Genomic DNA, 21,388 nt, shown 5'->3' with positions numbered 1-21,388 from the left:
GTCTTCATGGACACATGGCTCTGCCCTACAATATGCATTGTACTTACCGCGCTAAATGCCATAACCACCTAGAGAAAATACGAACCTAATAAAAAAGCTTCAGATACACTATTATTTAACTTTCTACAAATCAAAAATTACCTTTCCATCAGAGGGACTCACCAAGGGCAAGGGATCCGCCCACTTTATAAATGAGGTGAGATCCAAGTTATACATCCCGTCTCTAAAGTTGTCTCACTCTTGGTGATTTGACATTGTCACCGATTGAATCTACGACTAGACAGCACACAAATTGGACATCCCGTTGATGAAAGAACGTTACCACATGTCGAATACCCAAAAACGTTCCCAATGCTCTATATATCTCAATAAAATTATAGGTTCTCATACGCTATCAATGTGCCTAGCTCTACCTGCCTGAGAATCAGAATTTCGTTAAAGAAAACATTTTATATTTTCTTTCCCAATTTTTTTGAAAAACCTTTCGGCTATTTCTTCATTTTGCAATCAAACACATCTCTAATCTATCGAACATGTTCTCAAATGAACTGTAAATGAAAAATTATTTGTTGTTCTCTTTTATTTGTAAAACAAAGCATACTTCTGTGCGCTAATTCTATTGTAGCAGAGAATTTCAAACATTCGTAGCTTTGTTTTTGCTATTTAGTTTTCTTTTTACTGCATCTACACTTCGCCAAACTATTTTTGTTGTTGTTATGAACACAGCTGCTATTGTAATCATTTATTGCCGCCGGGATTAAAAGGGAAAACAAAGCACAGAAAAAGAGTAATTGCTGCAGATGACCATTAATTATACGTTTACACTAGAGATGTGGCGAATGTGCTTTTCTTTAGCAATACTGCGGTGCGAATGTATTCACAGCACTTTTACGAAATAATATGGAAGTAAAAGTGCTATAATTTTGCTTTTTTTCTTTGAAATCATATATCGCGATATATGAGCGGCTCGACTTTGAGCAGAAATAAAACGAGCTTTGCCCGGAAATTTTAAATTTTTATTAAAAATGCTATCGAAATTTAGAAAATAAATAGATTGTTTCATTGTCTGAGGTTGGAGTTCGTATCGTGGCTACAAATTAATGTTTCTTGCGACATGCTGACTTGCATAACACTCGATTTCGTAAAAGATGCTCACTGATACTGTTGAATGCGAATGCAAAACTTCGTTACATCACTAGCGAACTTAAATGCAAGTGCCAAATAGCAATAGAAATATATAATGTAAACACAGGTGATTGATATAAGCAATTAATTAATATTTAAAGAATATTTAGGCCGACACTTGAAGATTAGTACACCATTCGATATAAAGTTCCATCTTTAACCCTTCAAGGCGAAATTGGGAGTTATCGGTACACATATGGCCAGGCACCTAAAATGGCATATATCTCTTGAACCAAGCAAACTGGCAAAGTTTTTGTTTTTGCAACATGTAGACCTCCTCTTGTAGATTACTGTTATAAAGTTCCAGCATTAACCCTTCAAGGCGAAATTGGGAGATATCGCTACACAAATGCCACATCGCCTAAATTGCCCTATATCTCTTGAATCAAGTAAGATTTTATATTTTTTCTTGCATTATATAGCTACCTAACTGAAGCTTAAGACACAATTTGATTCAACGTTATATCTTTAACAGTTCAAGCGCTACGTAAGATTTCCGATGCACGACATCTACTGTCGACAAAACCGATTGTTGTGGATATCTCTTGGACCCAACAAAATTTCAAAGCAATTTGCTTTGCATTACATAAGTACCTACTTATAGATTAATTCACAATTTGATTTAAGGTTACATCATTAACTGTTAAGGCGCTAAATGCATTAATCAGGTTTTCGATAAATTGTGTCCATTTCTTGAACCAAAGCAAATGGTAAAGTCTTTGTTTTTGCAACATGTAGGTATTCTCTTGTGGCGTAGTCCATAATTTGAAATGAAGTTCCATTATTAGCCCTTTAAGGAGAAACCGGGAGTTATCGGTACCCACTGAAGGTTTAATAATAGAAGTATACGTTGGTCTACAGGTGAGTATCTATATATTGAAAAAACAAAAAGTTTAACATTTGCTTTAGTTCAAGAAATGGACACAATTTATCGGAAAACCGATTAATGCATTTAGCGCTTCAACCGTTAGTGACAGAAACTTGAATCAAATTGTGGGTCAATCTAAATTAGGCGCGATATGGAAGCAAAAGAAAAAAATTGAAATTTTGCTTTGTTCAAGAGATATACACAAAAATCAGTTGGTAGTCGGCACTGATCGATCAAGCGATAAACCGTAGAAATCGAACAGTTAACAATATAAAATTGAATTTAAATTTGGAGTACTCCTCATGAAGGTGGCTACATAATACAATAGAATAGTTTAAAAGTCTAGCTCGATTCAAGAGTTATGAGATAATTTATGTCCTGGGTCATTTCTGTATAAACATATTTCAGTTTTTGCTTTGAATGGTTAATGATGGAACTTTATACCAAGTTGTGATTTAATCTAAATGTGGAGGCCTAAATGTGGCATAAAAAAAGTTTTGTTATATGGCTTGGTTCAAGAGTTATGGGGAAATTTATGTGCAGGATCACTTGTGTGCCGATAACTCCCAAATTAGCCTTGAAGGGTTAATGATGGAGCCGTATAGCAAATTGTGGACTAATCTACAAATAGAGAGCTATACACTGCAAAAAAAAAACACTTTGTCATTGTATATCAAAGTTGTTAATAAAGGAAAAAAATTATTTTGCAAATCACTTGAATTAAAGTTCTTCGAATTTTATTTCGCATTTTAAATATTTGTTAAGCATATTTCCATTGCTCCAACTAATTTTATACTGCAAATTATGCTTACAACTTTCTTTGATTTCCAATAATGTCTTTTGGATTTTTTATTCTTTAGCCCATTACCAACTCTGCCTGATCGATTTACGTTTTTGTAAAGCTTTTTTCTTTTTATCCGAAAATTTTTATTGTAACTTGATCCGTGGTGCTGCTCTACAGCATTTTCGACATTCTCGTCTAGCATTCCTTTTCTTTGTGAGTTACGAAAGATGCATGTGACAAAAGTTTGGTATGAAAGTTTTTCGTTCATTTGCGAGAGAATTTGCATACAAAATAAGTTTGACTACTTAAATTTGTTCTTTATTGACTTTTCATTGATTCATGCAATTCAGAGAAAAATTTGTAGGATTTCTGATATAAAAACTATTTAATAATGGGAAATGTGTGGCAAGTATTATGAGGCTATGTTTATGAGTGGTTTGGCGTATAAAGACGCATACAGTTACCGATGGTTCGCTGAATGGCTTTTAGTATAGAGCGAATGTAGATTTTTGAAAGAATATTATTTAAAATTTTTATATATGTACCTATACTAGCAATATAATTTGAGAGTGCAGTTATTAATACAATTATTAAAAAAAATTGTTGCCGGGCTCCTAAAAATTTTTTCAAGTTTTGAACTCAAGAATTGATTTTTGAGTTGGTTTTTCCACTGACCGCAGACGTCAACTAACTCAGTGGCTGGTGGATATCTGGTGGGATATTGTATAAATATAGGCCTGATAATGAGATTATGCTCTTTAATACCTTCAAATATGTACTTTCAAAATACTGGAACTATTAAGAGCAGTAAAGAACTTATTCCCACCAGGCTAAAGGACTTAGAATATTCCAAGAGTATAATATTCTCAAATCCTTCAATATTCAAATCGTGAAAGTTAAGTATTGGGATCACTTCTCTATAAAACCAATATGAATATTTGGTTGACAAGCTCCCTTCATGTAATTGTGCCTACAATTCTTTAATCTTGCTATACACATTTTACTCACAGATTTACGTAAAAATTACTAATTCGAAAAATTTGCTGTTTGAGATGTAATAATTTTAAAAATTCATGCCTTAAGCTAAATTTTTTTTGGCAAAACTTTTACACTTTAACTCTACCTAGCCCCCAAGTGTATAGATGAGCTTTCCGCTGACAATTGACGGAGAACTGCACTAACTTTTAAGTGAAGAGTACTGCACTTGACACTGATACACTCTATTAATATCCCCGGTTGGTTAAGTGGCTTAGAATATACCCCCGGAAGATCTGCTTGTCGTAAGAGACGACTAAAGTACCCAACTGATTCAATTGCCAGCGCAATTTATAGCTTCTCCAACCCAATTGCCAACCCCACCTACCCGTGGCGAATCACGTTTCTTTAGCATGCGAGCCTCTGGTGACCCCAAGTTCGTCATGAAACTAGGGGAATGGGACGGCGGAATGGGCTGAAATTTATTTTTTATTGACCTTAGTTTTCTTATTAACGGAACGTACCGGATCTATATACGGCAAAGGACCAGGGACCGATCTTTAATCTGTTTTTTATTTATTTTAATTGTCGGTCCCTGGTCCACTTTCTGGAAAAAAAATTCTCCAAATATTAACCTAATCAAAGGATAACTATGTACCAAATCGCTATAGCGTGTCCCTGATGATGGACAGCAGGTCTGTCCGAAATGCATATGCTTTGCCAAATATTAAATATATGTTGGGAAAGGTGTTCGTTAGTAGAAACAGTTTTTTATTTGACTAATTTTTTTGTAGTCAATAACAAACAAGAAAAACTCAATAGACTACAAACCTAAGGTTCAACTATTTGTTAATAAAATAGTGATTATAAAGGTAATTCATAACCTAGTAGATCATTTAAAAGGACGATTATTAAGAGTTCTACTACCAGGTTTGTGTTCTAATTTTTGGATCTAGAATCTTATCGTTCTCATGGTTCTGCAGTAAGGAGGCCATTCGATTACCGCACCATTTATAGCCAGTAGTATCTCGTACCACTTCTGGACCGCGGAAACTTCTGAGAGAAGCGCGCTAGCTAAATCTGGCAGCCGCATATATATGAAAGAGACCCGGAGTATTTCACGTACCCACATACCTTTTTTTACCCATGCAACATTTGGTTAATTGCTTCATTAGCTGCCTATGTGAAATTCCAAAATTAGGTCAGCTGCTATGCAGGTTAAAATACCAAAAAGAAAAGTCCACACAATATGCTTTTTGTTATCCGCTTTGCGAAAACTAATATTTCTTTCATATGTCATAAACTCTTCTGCTCCATTCATTCTTCCGCGCTTTTTTGTCCTTCAATATATCTACGTTGCATACTAAAGTCAATTTATTATCGTTGATATGCTAAACATAAACAGACGACCATTAATTTATTTTCACAACACAAAGCGTATTCGCCATGTCAAATGCGAGTTAAGCTAAATCCATTTCTGTGGCTAATAAAAAACAAAAAAAGGAAAAGTGAAAAACTGGAAGTGGGAAATGTGAAAACGGATATGAAGTAAGCATTTACAATGACAACTTCAGACTTGTTTTTATTGTTATAATTTTTTTTAGTCATTTTTGTTGTTCTTGTTTTGTCATCTACAAAGTTCTCGTGCGCTAACTATTAAGTGGCTCCTCCCAGTCTCACAGTCACATGCACAGCTACGCTACAACATTTCTTGCAGGATCAAAACCATTGTTCAAGAGATGCGTCGGCAGTCTTAACGAGTACAGGAAGGTGCAACTTTCAGTTGTGGTACCGCAAGCACAAGAATTTCGGGTAGGTATATGGAAAATAACGAAAGTTGTCATTTGCATAAACTTGTAAAGAATTCACCTCAAAAGCTGGTGGATTTTCGAAAAATTTCACTATAATATTTTACCCGTTAGCCACTCTGCTGTCGAATGCAATGAAATAAAAAAAAAAAACAAGTAAGGAAGGTTAAGTTCGGGTGTAACCCAACATTACATACTCAGTTGAGAGCTATGGTGACTACATAAGGGAAAATAACCATGTAGGAAAATGAACCGAGGGAAACCCTGGAATGTGTTTGTATGACATGTGTATCAAATGAAAGGCATTAAATAGTATTTTATGAGGGAGTGGGCCATAGTTCTATAGGTGGACGCCATTTAGGGATATCGCCATAAAGGTGGATCAGGGTTGACTCTAGAATGCGTTTGTACGATATGGGAATCAAATGAAAGGTGTTAAAGAGTATTTTATGAGGGAGGGGGCCATAGTTCTATAAGTGGACGCCATTTAGGGATATAGCCATAAAGGTGGATCAGGGTTGACTCTAGAATGTGTTTGTACAATATGGGCATCAAATGAAAGGTGTTAAAGAGTATTTTATGAGGGAGTGGGCCATAGTTCTATAAGTGGACGCCATTTAGGGATATAGCCATAAAGGTGGATCAGGGTTGACTCTAGAATGCGGGTAGGTATATGGAAAATAACGAAAGTTGTCATTTCATAAACTTGTAAAGAATTCACCTCAAAAGCTGGTGGATTTTCGAAAAATTTCACTATAATATTTTACCCGTTAGCCACTCTGCTGTCGAATGCAATGAAATAAAAAAAAAAACAAGTAAGGAAGGTTAAGTTCGGGTGTAACCCAACATTACATACTCAGTTGAGAGCTATGGTGACTACATAAGGGAAAATAACCATGTAGGAAAATGAACCGAGGGAAACCCTGGAATGTGTTTGTATGACATGTGTATCAAATGAAAGGCATTAAATAATATTTTATGAAGGAGTGGGCCATAGTTCTATAGGTGGACGCCATTTAGGGATATCGCCATAAAGGTGGATCAGGGTTGACTCTAGAATTTGTTTGTACAATATGGGAATCAAATGAAAGGTGTTAAAGAGTATTTTATGAGGGAGTGGGCCATAGTTCTATAAGTGGACGCCATTTAGGGATATAGCCATAAAGGTGGATCAGGGTTGACTCTAGAATGTGTTTGTACAATATGGGCATCAAATGAAAGGTGTTAAAGAGTATTTTATGAGGGAGGGGGCCATAGTTCTATAAGTGGACGCCATTTAGGGATATAGCCATAAAGGTGGATCAGGGTTGACTCTAGAATGTGTTTGTACAATATGGGCATCAAATGAAAGGTGTTAAAGAGTATTTTATGAGGGAGTGGGCCATAGTTCTATAAGTGGACGCCATTTAGGGATATAGCCATAAAGGTGGATCAGGGTTGACTCTAGAATGCGTTTGTACGATATGGGTATCAAATGAAAGGTGTTAATGAGTATTTTATGAAGGAGTGGGCCATAGTTCTATAGGTGGACGCCATTTAGGGATATCGCCATAAAGGTGGATCAGGGTTGACTCTAGAATTTGTTTGTACAATATGGGAATCAAATTAAAGGTATTAATGAGAGTTTTAAAAGGGAGTGGTGGTAGTTGTATATGTGAACGCGTTTTCCAGATATCGACCAAAATGTGGACCAGGGTGACCCAGAACATCATCTGTTGGATACCGCTAATTTATTTATATATATAATACCTGCCAAGATTTTAAGGGTTTTTTATTTCGCCCTGCAGAACTTTTTCATTTTCTTCTACTTAATATGGTAGGTGTCACAACCATTTTATAAAGTTTTTTCTAAAGTTATAATTCGCGTCAATAAACCAATCCAATTACCTCACCATGTTTCATCCCTTTTTTCGTATTTGGTATAGAATTATGGCATTTTTTTCATTTTTCGTAATTTTCGATATCGAAAAAGTGGGCGTGGTCATTGTCGGATTTCGTTCATTTTTCATACCAAGTTAAAGTGAGTTGAAGTAAGTACGTGAACTAAGTTCATTAAAGATATGTCGATTTTTGCTCAAGTTATCGTGTTAACGGCCATGCGGAAGGACAGACGAACGACTGTGTATAAAAACTGGGCTTGGCATCAACCGATTTCGCCCGTTTTCACAGAAAACAGTTAACATCATAAAATCTATGCCCCTACCAAATTTCAAAAGGATTGGTTAATTTTTGTTCGACTTATGGCGTTAAAAGTATCCTAGACAAATTAAATGAAAAAGGGCGGAGCCACGCCCATTTTGAAATTTTCTTTCATTTTTGTATTTTGTTGCTCCATATCATTACTGGAGTTGAATGTTGACATAATTTACTTATATACTGTAAAGATATTAAATTTTTTGTTAAAATTTTACTTTAAAAATTTTTTTTTTTAAAAGTGGGCGTGGTCCTTCTCCGATTTTGCTAATTTTTATTAGGCGTACATATAGTAATAGGAGTAACGTCCCTGCCAAATTTCATCATGATATCTTCAACGAACTTTTAAATTACCTTCTTTTAAAAGTGGGCGGTGCCACGCCCATTGTCCAAAATTTTACTAATTTTCTATTCTGCGTCATAAATTCAACTCATCTACCAAGTTTCGTCGCTTTATCTGTCTTTGGTAATGAATTATCGCACTTTTTCGGTTTTTCGAAATTTTCGATATCGAAAAAGTGGGCGTGGTTATAGTCCGATATCGTTCATTTTAAATAGCGATCTGAGATGAGTGCTCAGGAACCTACATACCAAATTTCATCAAGATACCTCAAAATTTACTCAAGTTATCGTGTTAACGGACGGACGGACGGACGGACGGACATGGCTCAATCAAATTTTTTTTCGATCCTGATTATTTTGATATATGGAAGTCTATATCTATCTCGATTCCTTTATATATGTACAACCAACCGTTATCCAATCAAACTTAATATACTCTGTGAGCTCTGCTCAACTGAGTATAAAAACTAACAAAATAAAAGCTAAACGGGGGAATGCAGAAGATGCAAAATAACTGTAGTAAATAAATAAAATACCAGCGCTTTGTGTCTCAGCTAACTCGCTGCAAAATAATGAAGTGGCATTAGCTATGGTCGAATTGCTTTCAATATAACAGAGCAACCACTTGGGGGAGCGTTTTGGGTGTTTGGCCAAGATTTTCGGAGGCCCGCAGTGGAATGCTTTGAAAAATGTATGATCAGATATATTAACAATTTGATTATGTATATACTTTAGTATTTTGAAATGGAATAAGTATTATACATAAAACTTCAGGACTTAATTTATAGAAAAAAGTGTCATGATCGAAAAATCGTATCCTTTTTTTTTAATTTTGAAAATGAAAACCAATCAATGGAGGCTTTCAAAATAAGTACATCAACACATATATGTATATTTTTCAGAAAGAAGTGGTATTGGTGACGAAAACCGCAGTGATACTTGGGCCCGTATCGTGTTATACCATCCGTGATCGAAATAAATTTTTCAAATCCAAATAACACCGGGACTGGGGAGTCTGATCAATGACATCCGTGTATTTACCAGTTTAATATTTATCGTTTGAGTGAAATTGGTTTTCGATCAGTGAACTGATATCACAATACGGGCTCTGGAAATAAACTGAGTTAACTGCAGTCGCGGCCTGTTAGGCGATAACTTCGGAAAGCCTTGGATTCGAGAAGTGTTTAAGAGCCCAAAGAAGCACTAAAAAGACTTACAAGGGGTAAAAACTGGCGTATTTCTTTTGTTTCCAGTCACACCAGCTTAGATGGTAATACAAATTTTGATGAGCTGTTAAGAATGAGTGCAACTTTCGGGCATATTTATTTGATGTCTTCATTAGATTGGATCAGGTAAAAAGGAGGCAATAACCAAATTATTAAATATTTTGAAAAGCGTATCTGATGTGTCATTGGTGGTCACGAATCCGCTAAGTTCGCGTACAAGAAAATGCAGATACTTGTCCGACTGTCATGAGATCATTTTGGTTTGATAACGACAGGTTAAATCTTAAAATAGATATCATGTATTGTTGGCAGATCCCTTTGCGGCCTTCTTATCTTAAAGTTGTTGCAAACAATTCAGAGCAGATGGAACGAGATTGAGTTGATTTTGTTAATAAGCTTTAGTCTGAGTATTAAGCATGTATACTCGAGAAATTGTCTTCCAAATATTGTGCCGGTAATTTCCGTTTTAACAACATTTGACCATTTTTTTGTTAGAAGTTGTAATTTCACTGACCTCTCCAAAATATGGTTCGCGTATTATGAGGATGTATTTGTTTTATCTTTGTACGTGGTTTGAGAGCCATATTGCTTCGATCCTCTTAGTTAGGTGGCATTGCGCTTCACCTTTAAGTGGATACTTGGCACTGATAGCGTTATTTATTTGGCGTTTCGAATTTTTATATAATATTTTTTACAATATATTGATTTTCTAAACCACTTAACATTTCTGAAGTCAGTTGCTTTAAGTATAACATCGCTACGACGGTTATTGTAGCTTACTTTTCATAGGTATTGAAAGAAATTTAGCAAAACTTTGAGAGCTTTCGAGGACCGAGATATGCTGCACTTCCCGAAGATAATTACCCTACACTAGTTATGCTCATTACGGCACTCGGACTACTATGGTACTGGCAATTTGTGATTTTAGTGATCGCTGATGTAACTAAATGTAAGTGATGGAAACTTTTGATTGGTGCTTAATAAAAAAAAAATATATGGGACTCATTCTCTATTACGAAACGAACGTTCGTTTCGCCTGAGACACGAATCGCTAGTGTATTTGTGCTATGTTAAACGATGGCAACATATCGGTTGACAATTCCTTTAGCCCTCCTGTTTGATAAAAAGTAAGAAACATTATGGCCGAACGAAAATGATAAAAAATGTCATTACTAGACGAAATCATTTAGAAGCGAATCGTTCGCAATACAGAATGAAGCCCTTATATTAAATTATATTTTTAAACCAACCCATAGTGCCGCGTACAGAAACTATGTAGCTGCGTGTTCAAAACGATCGTTACTTAAAGTAAAGATTTTAAAAATTATACGATGGTACATTGTAGACTTGTAAAACTTTGTGGAATTTGTAGGATGGCTGCGTGAGGAATTCACCATACTTTTTGCTATGCTGTCCGCCTCAACATAGCTGATATTTTAAGGCTGTTTAACTCTGTAATCTTTGTTGTAATTTATTTTGCTTTAGGAAAAATGACCTATTTGAAATAAGCTGGCTGAAAAATATTGGCATAACAGCTTAAGTTAAATCAACAATGCAAAATCTTGGAAAATTTGAGCAGATGTGACAATTGCGCGCATTAGTTGAACGAAATGTTGACAATCTATTGATCATTACTAGGAAATTAGCTACATTCCATCAACTAAGCAGCACTTTAGCAATACTACTGTTATTATTTGGCTGTTCAAATATATCCATATTAATTGTGCATTAAATCTAAAATATAAAACTCTAAAATGCCTCCGGTTGTTATGTCCGCAGCATTTATTTGGTTCAAATACACAACCAATAATAGCCAAAGCCATAATAATCAATTCTTTCTCTGATTAAAAAGCTGAACTACCAGTGCTACCGTCATCAGCTCAGTGTCATCATTGCCAGTAGCGCCAATAACACCAAACTCGGGCCTGACACACAGAAGTCGTTTCACACAATAGCGCAAGTGAAATGTACTACGCACTCACTACTAAGTAGCGTCAAAAATTCGCTTGGAGTCATTGCGTCAATGAGCTACCATTGAGCTGGCACCATATTGGCGCTGGCGCCATGCAATTTACATCACTAAAATTGCGCGAATGCCTAGGCTCATGACTTTTTTAATCCAGATGGTGAAAACGAAGCAGGGGCAAAACGTACGGTGTATTCCTGGCGCAGCCGTCCCACTTTGTGGAGAATGAACGACTCTACAATGTTCCCTCTTATTAATCTACTCTATTTGCTCTATGATTGCTCCGATGAGGTAAAGTATCTGTACAGCTTGTTGTTTTTTGTCGCTTTTTGCTATGCATAGTCATGTTGTTGCATGCAGACTTAACAGCCAGGCTTGCCATACTTTTGTGTACTTGGCATTACTTTCCTCTCCTCTCCATTGTATCTGCTATCGCACATGTTAGCATAAATATTCACGAACCGCCCACAATTTTTAGAATTGTGTGTAAACCGACCAATTTGTGTGGTATTTCGTTCCTGTTTATGTTTCCTACTTAGTTTTTTCTCCATTTTATTTTGTTTAAAAGAAACAAAGAATTGCGCAAAACTTTTCACCAGTTAAAGTTCTTCCTCAACGCCAATTGTGGCAATTTTCCTCCATGCGCTTACCACTTTGGGAAACTGTCATTTTATTCGAGTATTTTCTGTTTCCTACCTTCCAACCTCTCTTTGCTTAGAAAAATGTTTGTATTTATTTTGTAGAAATAGTTTACTGCTTCGCACAAACGGACACAGCATGCACAAAGCTTTGCGTTTATTGGACGATGAAGGGCTTTAGGCTTTCTTTTAAGGGACAAGGTCTATGTATATGTTTATCAAATACAATGGATTATGGCTGGAGCAATGGCTAAGTTCAGTTTGTAAACTTGAAAGTGGAGTACTTGAACCGTTTTACTAACCGTCACTTAAATGAAGAAGCAGCATAAAATAATGGATGCATTGTAGCGAAATGATATCATGAGAAGACCTTAAAGAAGGCTAAGCATGGCAGTTTGAGCCAATAAAAAATATAAAGTTTGCAAGCTATAAGGAAGAAGCTTTTTGCATTTGCTATCGAGCAAAAGCAAATTGCAATGCTATCGAGAGGACTACGTTAGGGTGATAGAGCGCACTTAGGAATCTAAACACTTCTACTTGGTAGTAGAAATGTGAGCTAAGCATAAGAAATCTCGCCCTTATATATGCTTATTGAACTACTTACTTCCAAATATTAACAGTAATAGGAGGAGAAAATTAGTTTCCAAAGTGACTATTTTTTTTACACGGCAACAAACCGAAAATCCGCCAATAAGCAACCAATAACAAGCCGCAAGCTTTTAAATTGCCAATAAACAACCCACAACGAACGTGATGACATTTCGATAACAAACAAATAACAAACCCATTCCGATAAATCGGCAATATCGGTAGTTATCGACAAACAAACCGATAATAAACCGATGAAAGTATTTCAAATAGTCCCCAAATAATACCGAAATCGCGCCTCAAATATTCCTAACATGGATCCGGGAAACACGCAAAATGATTCCCAAATGATTCTGAAATTAAACTGAAATGGTACCCAATCGAATCGCATATGAGCTCCGAGGGAATCTTGAAGTAGCCCTGTAACAGTCCGAAATAGCCGCCAATTAATCCTAAAATATTAGGAAAATATTCCTAGAATATTTCCGACAAAGTTCCGTAAACTGTATAAACCGTATAAATCCTAAATGGTTCCGAAATAGCTCCGAAGCAATTCCGAAAAAGTTTCAAGATGATCAAGAAACGATCCCGAGAAAGTCCCCAAAGTAGAACCGGGATGACCAACTGTTTTCCTAAAGATAGAAATAGCCGAAAGCAGAAATTTGTAGATCCTAGGCGTATGGACCTGCTGTAGTTCTGTTTGCGCTTACAGTTTTCCACATTTCGTTAAAAATCAATGATCAGAAGTATATATAGTTTGTAAATATTTCGTTCGAGATTACTTCCCTAAGATATTGAAAACTTTCTGCGGGGGCAGTTAAGTTGGTTGCAAATTGTGTAATTTATTTGATGAAAGAACTAACTTGTCCATTTCATTTACCTCCATAAAATTATAGGGAACGCATTATCTCGAGAAACCTAAACGGATTGCCTATGTTGTCGAAAATCCACTTTACATATCTTTCATTCAGACGATTTGTGCAGGAGCTGCTATTTGGTGCACTTTCTCTTACACCGCCGCTTTGTCTAAAAATAAACTCTTTCTGGACTGTAGGTATCTTAAAGTCTTACAGTGCTTGGCATTGTTCGATTCAGGAATTTTATTATGCAGCTCAAATCGATAGTAAACTGAGTCCAGAACTTACTACAGATCTACAAAAATAACACCTTTCTGAATTCAAATTTTTTATTTGAATAAAAGACCGTCCTGTTGTTGTTGTTGTTGTTGTTGTAGCGATTAGGTTACTCCCCGAAGGCTTTGGGGAGTGTTATCGTTGTGATGGTCCTTTGTCGGATACAGATCCGATACGCTCCGGTAACACAGCACCATTAAGGTGCTGGCCCGACCATCTCGGGAACGATTTATATGGCCACATTGAACCTTCAGGCCATCCCTCCCTCCCCACCCCCAAGTTCCATGAGGACCTTGGGGTCGCCAGAGCCTCGTCTGTTAGTGAAACGGGATTCGCCGCTCGAAGGTGAGGTTGACAATTGGGTTGGAGAAGCTATATATTGCGCTACACAACCCCTTGAATCCCAAAAGACCGTCCTCGCTGGGGAAGGTACAAAATGTTTCCAAAACGAGTAGAAAGATAAAAGGAAACTTAATTTTTACTTCACCACCACCAACCAAAGAGCTTTTAAGGAAAAAAACCAAGGTAATAAACATTGGTCCATGAAACGATTGACCAAACAACACATTTTTTTTTTAGTATTGAGTGTATCGGTGTTAGGGGCCTGGAAACTTTTTTTAGTAAGGCAATGATTGCCCTCTCACATAGCAAATTTACATACCATTCTGCATATACCAATCAATATTTGACAGCACGTAAATACATTCGAACAAAAGTTTCGTATATTGAGTATATTTTTAATCTAATTTTAAATCTTTTCTCTGTGTTAAATTTCTTATTTGTAATTCAAGGAAATTGCCAGAATCCATTTTGCACTATTAAAAACTATCAAAAATAAAAAACAAGCAAACTGTTTATATGCAAATGTATGCCTAGCAGTAGCAGGAGGAGGAGCAGGGATAAAGGAATGTTAATTGGAATGGCATTTGAAATTTAATTTAGTATAATTTTCGACCCGCATGACTGCAGTTGTGCCAATGCAGGCAGGTATTTTCGGTACGTTTAATTGCATTCAAATCAGTGCCATGCATATGATACACACATATACATACTAAGATATATGTATATGTATGCGTTCACAAATGGACATGTATGTAAATTATTCAAGGTAGTTTTGCTTTGTTTCGAAGTTTTAAACTTTTTTCTATTCAATACAAAACTTTGAGTTTAGTTGCGATCTTGGTTGTATAGGTACACACATATGTAAATACATATGTAATTGTGAAAGCATAATGCAATTTTAGATATTTAAAGAAATTTTCAGCTACATTTACATGAGAAAACTTTCATAAATAAAACTTTTATGTATAGTTACATATTTACTTAAGAACGTGAAAACTTTGAGTACAAGATATCACCATGTCTCGGTGTTCGAAACGCCCTATCTCAGGACCTGTTTGAAGTACGCACTATCTCAGCATTCGCATCTTTCCTGAAATCTTTCATTCGACTTTTAAGAAACAAAAAAAAAAAAAAAAAAAAAAAAATAGGCACATACTTACTTTAATGAAACTATCCGAAAGCATTTCAAAACTTTATTCTGCTTTCAGAAAATTATTTTGTTTTCATCAAATAATAACTAAAATAATAAGTAGAAATAAATTTATAAGCTTTAAATTTGTATTTATATTTTATCAGTTTTCGTATGCGCACATGCTTCGAAATTGCAATCAAACATTTTGAGTAAAAACGTTACTTCATTACATAAGTATATATATAGTAGTTCATATATACATTAATGTAAAATTACAAACACATAGAGATTCTTTTGAAATGGTTATGGGGGAAAAGTCTTACCTCTAATTAAATGAATAAAATTTTGTAAATTATGAAAATGCGCAAATGCGTATTCTTTGCCAATGTGAAAAGTTGAAAAGATTCTTTTACAATTCGCCAAATTTTTTTTTGCGAAAACATTTCGTTTGACAGAGAATACATATTTGCCTATTTTCATTGCAATACAATTCATTATTGTTTGCCAAATTCAAAGCGAAACATTTACGCGGCTATTTCGGACTTCAAGAGTTAAAGCGCCCTTTTTTGAATATCTTTTGTTATTTCAGTAAAGAATTTTTTTTTGCTAGGTGAGTGGGTAAAGTGGGTGAGTTCTTGTTTTTTATTTTAGGTTGTTTAAAGTTGACATGGAAATCAGTTTGAATGAATTCGATGAGTAAGTGTAGGCATGTTTCATTTTCGTGGCAAGAATATTGAGTTTAAGGTAGATATGAGTTTTTGCAGTTAAGTTTTTTGTTTTGCACTAAGGAAGTTCCGTTTGCTTCTTCAAGAGGGAAAAGTGTTGCTATACGGACTTGAATGCTTCATTGTAGATGTGTTTAAATCGCAATTCACAAAATCAGCACCGTTCGTTGTTTTCACATATTTGAATACAACTTTTTCTGTAGAGATATAGTCTGGAGTCGAATCGTAGCAGTGGCTCAAGATTTGGCCCTGATTCGATACAAGGCATATAAATTAATAAGGATTAAAAGAATCGAAAGGAAATGAATGGCAATGCAAGGCGTTAGATTTTTTTATTCACATAATATATCGTCGGCCTACATTCAATACACTTCATTAGCAATTTAAAATGATTTTTTGATGGTTCAATGATCTCTGACTCACCTTTCATATATGACACTAATATCAGCTTCAAAGCTTAGTTCAAATGGTATTATTTCTCATGTTGGAAATTCCTCTATCAGCAATGAAACTATTTTGCGAAATTTAAACCATCTATCAACATAAATATTTATGCTCAGCTTAACTTTTAGTTAGGGGAAGAGAGCTTTAATAGTAGTGTAAGAGTTCGAGATAGTCGTAATTATCACTGTCGAAAAAGATTTTGATCAGGCCATATCCGTCTAAAACTTTTGATAGCACCAAGCTTGAGAACCGACATCATGACCCAGTATTTTACTTACTATAACAAGGCGTCACACCTCAATACCAAGGCTACATCCGAACATCTTTATTTTTGCTCCTCTGCAAAAGCCTCATTTTTTATACAAATAATTTTAATTCGAATAGCAAAAAAGTTCTGGTACTATCGGGACGGAGGAAGCAACAGCTGTTTCGATTAAATATTGTTAATCGCTTTAGAGCCTTTTCTCCCGATCTGTGGACAAACACACTCAGCCAAAGCCATGCCTTTGTTGTTGTGCAATTTCTCTCAATTGCTTTCCTTGTGTAGGTCTATTCTATGGACTGTATGTACTTTGTATGTTTGCTTTTATCAAAGCTACGGTTGTTATTGGTGTTTCAGTTTATGAACTGGTTGTTTTTTCTTCATAGAACCACAAAGAAATTTTTCCATGAATACCTTTTTGTATTGTTAAGCGTGGAGTCTTTTCATTGCTTTTAATGTATAAAAATATTTTTTGGGTTTTTTAAAGTAATTCTTAAATTTTTATTTATTTAACAACCTATCCGATTTGTCAAATTAATCTAATCTCTTTGAATAGATAACAGGATTTTGCATCACTAATGGAGGTACTACATACAAATCATCAGTCCTTTACAGTATAGTAGTCAAAACCTTTTTTTATATAAAAATTTAGTTTTTGCTAATAGAAAATATTAAATATTGACTAACTCAACTGTTACATTTAAGTAATTTTTACACCAATTTTAAAGGCCTCGAGAAAAAAGTTGCGACCTTCATGACTCGCTTACTATCTTCCAAGAGAAAGCAGTGGGATTAGAAAAAATCTATGGACTCCTCTCAGTGGCTTGATCATGGTAACGACTAACCTAACAACTGGCAGAGAAAACAGGTGGCAGGAGAAAGTGCGTCAACATGGTGCCCCGTACGGTACATAGCGCCGGATTTTGGAACCAGTCAAAAATTTTGTACTTGCAATTGCCTAAATTTAATATAAGAAACAAAGAATATTTTTTCTTTTGTTTCGATTGGTATGAAAATTTCGGATCAATCCAAACAAAAAAATTCAATTCTGGCTTATGAGCCATGATATGAAAGATGGGTAGTATTGGAAATGCTACCGCGTATCAAAAAATCGGTAACTATTCCAACAAAATATTTTGGAGGGTTTGTGCTGTCAGATAACCGGAGCTTGGCTCCTTATAATTCTGTGGAAAAATTTGTGAAACTGCGCAGTGCTGATTAAATGAATTTATAAAAATTATTCGACGAACTGTATTGAAAAAATTTGTAGGGTTAGCAAAGGGGTTTTATAAGTAAAAGTTAAAGTATTTTACTTATTTTAAATTAAACGAAAGCGATTTTTAAGGCATGGTGTAGCGGCATAATCAAGTAATGTACTTCAGGATGGCTGTGAATGGCTCGCCGGGAACTTTACTTTTAAAAGCTCTAAAAGCAGATTAAGTAAAGAAAGGAAATATTCAAATAGGCTTCCTTATAAGCATTGACTTGATTTCCAATGGATTTAGTTGAGAGATATTTTAAAATGTATTCATTTAAATACTTTTTTTAATTGGCATGTAAGCTTGAAGCATTGTTTTAAATAACTAAATTAAAATATTAACAAATTTTTAGTTTTTTTTTTCGTTTAGATATATCATGAATCTAACTAAAAATTTTGCTGATGAGCGTGTGTGCGTGTGTACACATATGAGTTGTAGATATTTTTTTGTTTATCCTCAACTCGAGGCAATATTACAGCAACAACTATTGTGCTTGTGTCATTTAAATTGTTATACACAAACACAACAACAACTAAGCAAGTACTATTGAGGTGTCGCTGTTTGTTTTAGGCGCTACTCACCCAATAGTTCCCACTCGCCGTTGAGCACGTAACTGCTGATATCACCGCCAGTTTCATCTTGTAATTGCAAGTCCAGCTGTTAAAAGTGCACAGTATGATTAATAAATATACTAAATATATATTTATACACAAAATGATTGATGCAAAAAAATGGAGTAAGAAAATTTAATAAAAAAGTCCTATACATTTTTAACGCGTAAATCATATGCAAAGTCATTGTCCATACTTCTTTAGGCTGCACACATTAACTATTTACAAATCCATCAAGATTTAACAGATTGTTCTTCTTCAACGTTGTTCAACTTTTGCATCCTTCATGTTGGCGTCCATATTAATTGATCCATACTCGTTATTGTTTGTTCACTTCATTTAACATTATAATTTGTTTGTACATATACATATGTAATTTTAAAAGTTTAACTGTGTTTGCATGTGCATGCAATACATATGTGTTTGAGTGTGTAATAACTGACAACTGATTCAAACCTGAAATCCATCATATGTCCAACTGCCGAATTTCATTTCGCAACGTTGATCATCGAACGGAAACCACGTAATATCGATTTTGCATGTAGACTTGAATATACCAGGTGGTACATATAGGCATGAACCGTTATTGCGCACCACTACATTCGTCTGATATGTACCATCGAAACCTTCGTCAGCGCTGTTGTACATCAGCACATCCGGTTTCCATATCCGATGCGGCGGTATACGTAAATCCTTAACGCCGCCATAATCGGATGTATTCCAACGTAAATTCATATCGTTCCACTCCTATCGGCGAGAAAAGTAATACGATATGAAAAAATGTGTTAAAAACGTGAAAAAGTATGCAAATCAGGTGAATATTGAAAATGAATTAATATATTTGGGATTATTGAAAATGCGAGTATTAATTTGTTCGTTAAATAAAACTAGCCAAATATGAAGTAACTGATTATGACTCATAAATGAGTTTATACGGTGTAGCTCTTTAGTTGAATTGATCTGAAATCTTTTGAAATTGACAGAAAAGGTTTTGACCAAAGAGGAGCTAAGAAAATAACAAAAACAGGCTAATGATGACCAAATGTTTCGATGTCTATTCAAATATAATTAATTTTCAAGTTGATTGGAAGCAATAAAATACTTCCCTTTCGAACAATAATGCTTCACTTATTCTTCTTGACCACCATTGTCCAAACTTGACATAAACTGTGTTTTTGGCATTCCCCTGTGAAATAGCGCTATTATATCCTTAAACCATTACTGACGCAAATCGATATTTTTTTTTTGTTATTCTTCTTGCCTCTTTCTTATATCAGTGCAAAGCGGAAAACATTTGGAATATATTATGATTGTGTGAAGCGCCAGAAAAGTTACTGCGCGTACTTAATAAGGATGCATCCTTCTTTTACCGACCGAAGCAATAAAATATCAACAATAAATGTATTCTTATACGAGCGAAGAATGCGGCTTGAAGCCTTTTTATAAGAGTCTTTTATATTGGTTTATTTTTTGACTTTAAGAAGCTGTTTCCAACAGGTATTGCACCTTCTCATTTCAAGAACTCAATTGGACTGCGTCTGCCAGAAAAAAATATCTTGATCGTTCTTATTCAGTTCAGCATAGCCGTTTGTTCCGACTTGACACCACCGCAAACATTAAAATTTCTTTTTATACCTTTCATGAACATAAAATGGTATATTAACTTTGGTCCGATGTTTGTAAAGTTGAGAAATATAGAAGATAGACTCACAATTAAGTATACCTACAGCGACTGAGTTGATATAGCCATGTCCGTCTGTCTGTTTGAACGCAAACTAGTCCCTCAAATTTTGAGATATCTCAATGAAATTTGGCACAAGGATGTATTTTTGTATTATATTAGACATTTGTCGGATCCCGTAGGATCGGACCACTAAAACATATATCTCCCATACAACCGATCGTTCAGATAAGACGATTTTCGTCATTCCTCCCGCAATTTAGAAAGTACAAGCGTGAAACTTGGTGATATATATTCCCATATATCTTAGAAGATATCCTGAAAAAATCACTTTGATCGGAGCTATATATGTGGCAACCCCGCCACTATTCATATGTAAAATGTATTATCTTTCCATTCTCTCAGAGCGACTAGTTATCCCGCTAAACAATCCGTTATCGTATTGAGTTTGCTGGTCTTAGCAGCTGATAAAAAATATATTTTCCTTCTTCTGAGATGACATGTTAAGGGATACACACGCGACTCGGTCAAACATTGCTCAATAAAGTTTGTATTGAATTCATAAGCAAAACGTGTACTTAATATATAAGCACAACGCTACATTGGTGACCCCGACGTTTTTTGATAAAGAAAAAGTGCTCAACCATCGAAAATCTACGATAAGTATTTTGTTTAACTTAGCACACAAGCTAAAACGAATCAGGTTTGATTTTCGTTGTTTTATTATTATCAATTTGTATACGACAAATAAGTTGATATGAGTGAGAATGGCGATCCAAGTTCTTCGACCCAATTGCCAGCAATTACGGTCAATATGACTGTCCGCGCACCACCATTTTCTCCTGAACGCCCTGCATTGTGGTTCGCCCAATTGGAATCACAATTTAGGATTCGTTTCGTTACAAACGAAAATGATATGTTTCATCATGCGGTCTCGCTTATAGACACGCAGTCAGCAGCCGAAGTGGAAGATATTATATTACGTCCCTCAACGTCGACCCCATACACAACATTGAAGCAAACTTTAATCGAACGCTTAACAAAATCAAAAGATGCTAAGCTACTTCAGTTGTTGGACGGAGAACAAATTGGTGATCGTACACCATCTCAGTTTTACCGTCACCTACGCAGTCTATGCCCAGATGTACCAGATAACGTCATTAAGGCAAGGTGGCAGTCACAACTCTCACCACAGACACGCGCATGTTTGGCAGCACAACCTGACG

General features: G+C 35.4%; 2 protein-coding genes across 3 annotated transcripts in view; one reads left to right on the top strand and one right to left on the bottom strand.

Annotated features, from left to right (window-relative positions):
* rk (rickets) overlaps positions 1-21,388 on the top strand; it is a 667,150-nt gene that overhangs the window by 92,790 nt on the left and 552,972 nt on the right. The gene's annotated exons all lie outside the window — the stretch shown is intronic.
* LOC137239138 (acetylcholine receptor subunit alpha-type acr-16-like) overlaps positions 1-21,388 on the bottom strand; it is a 283,317-nt gene that overhangs the window by 39,830 nt on the left and 222,099 nt on the right. The window contains exons 7-8 of the mRNA XM_067764102.1: positions 18,938-19,228; positions 18,452-18,527 (exon numbers count right to left, since the gene is read on the bottom strand). Coding sequence (XP_067620203.1) covers positions 18,452-18,527; positions 18,938-19,228 — 367 coding nt within the window. The remainder of the gene's footprint in view (positions 1-18,451; positions 18,528-18,937; positions 19,229-21,388) is intronic.

This window comes from Eurosta solidaginis, chromosome 2, assembly GCF_040869045.1.
Source record: "Eurosta solidaginis isolate ZX-2024a chromosome 2, ASM4086904v1, whole genome shotgun sequence".
Classification (NCBI taxonomy): Eukaryota; Metazoa; Arthropoda; class Insecta; order Diptera; family Tephritidae; genus Eurosta; species Eurosta solidaginis.
Note: the sequence above shows the minus strand (reverse complement) of the source record. Positions and strands in the feature narration are given on the sequence as shown.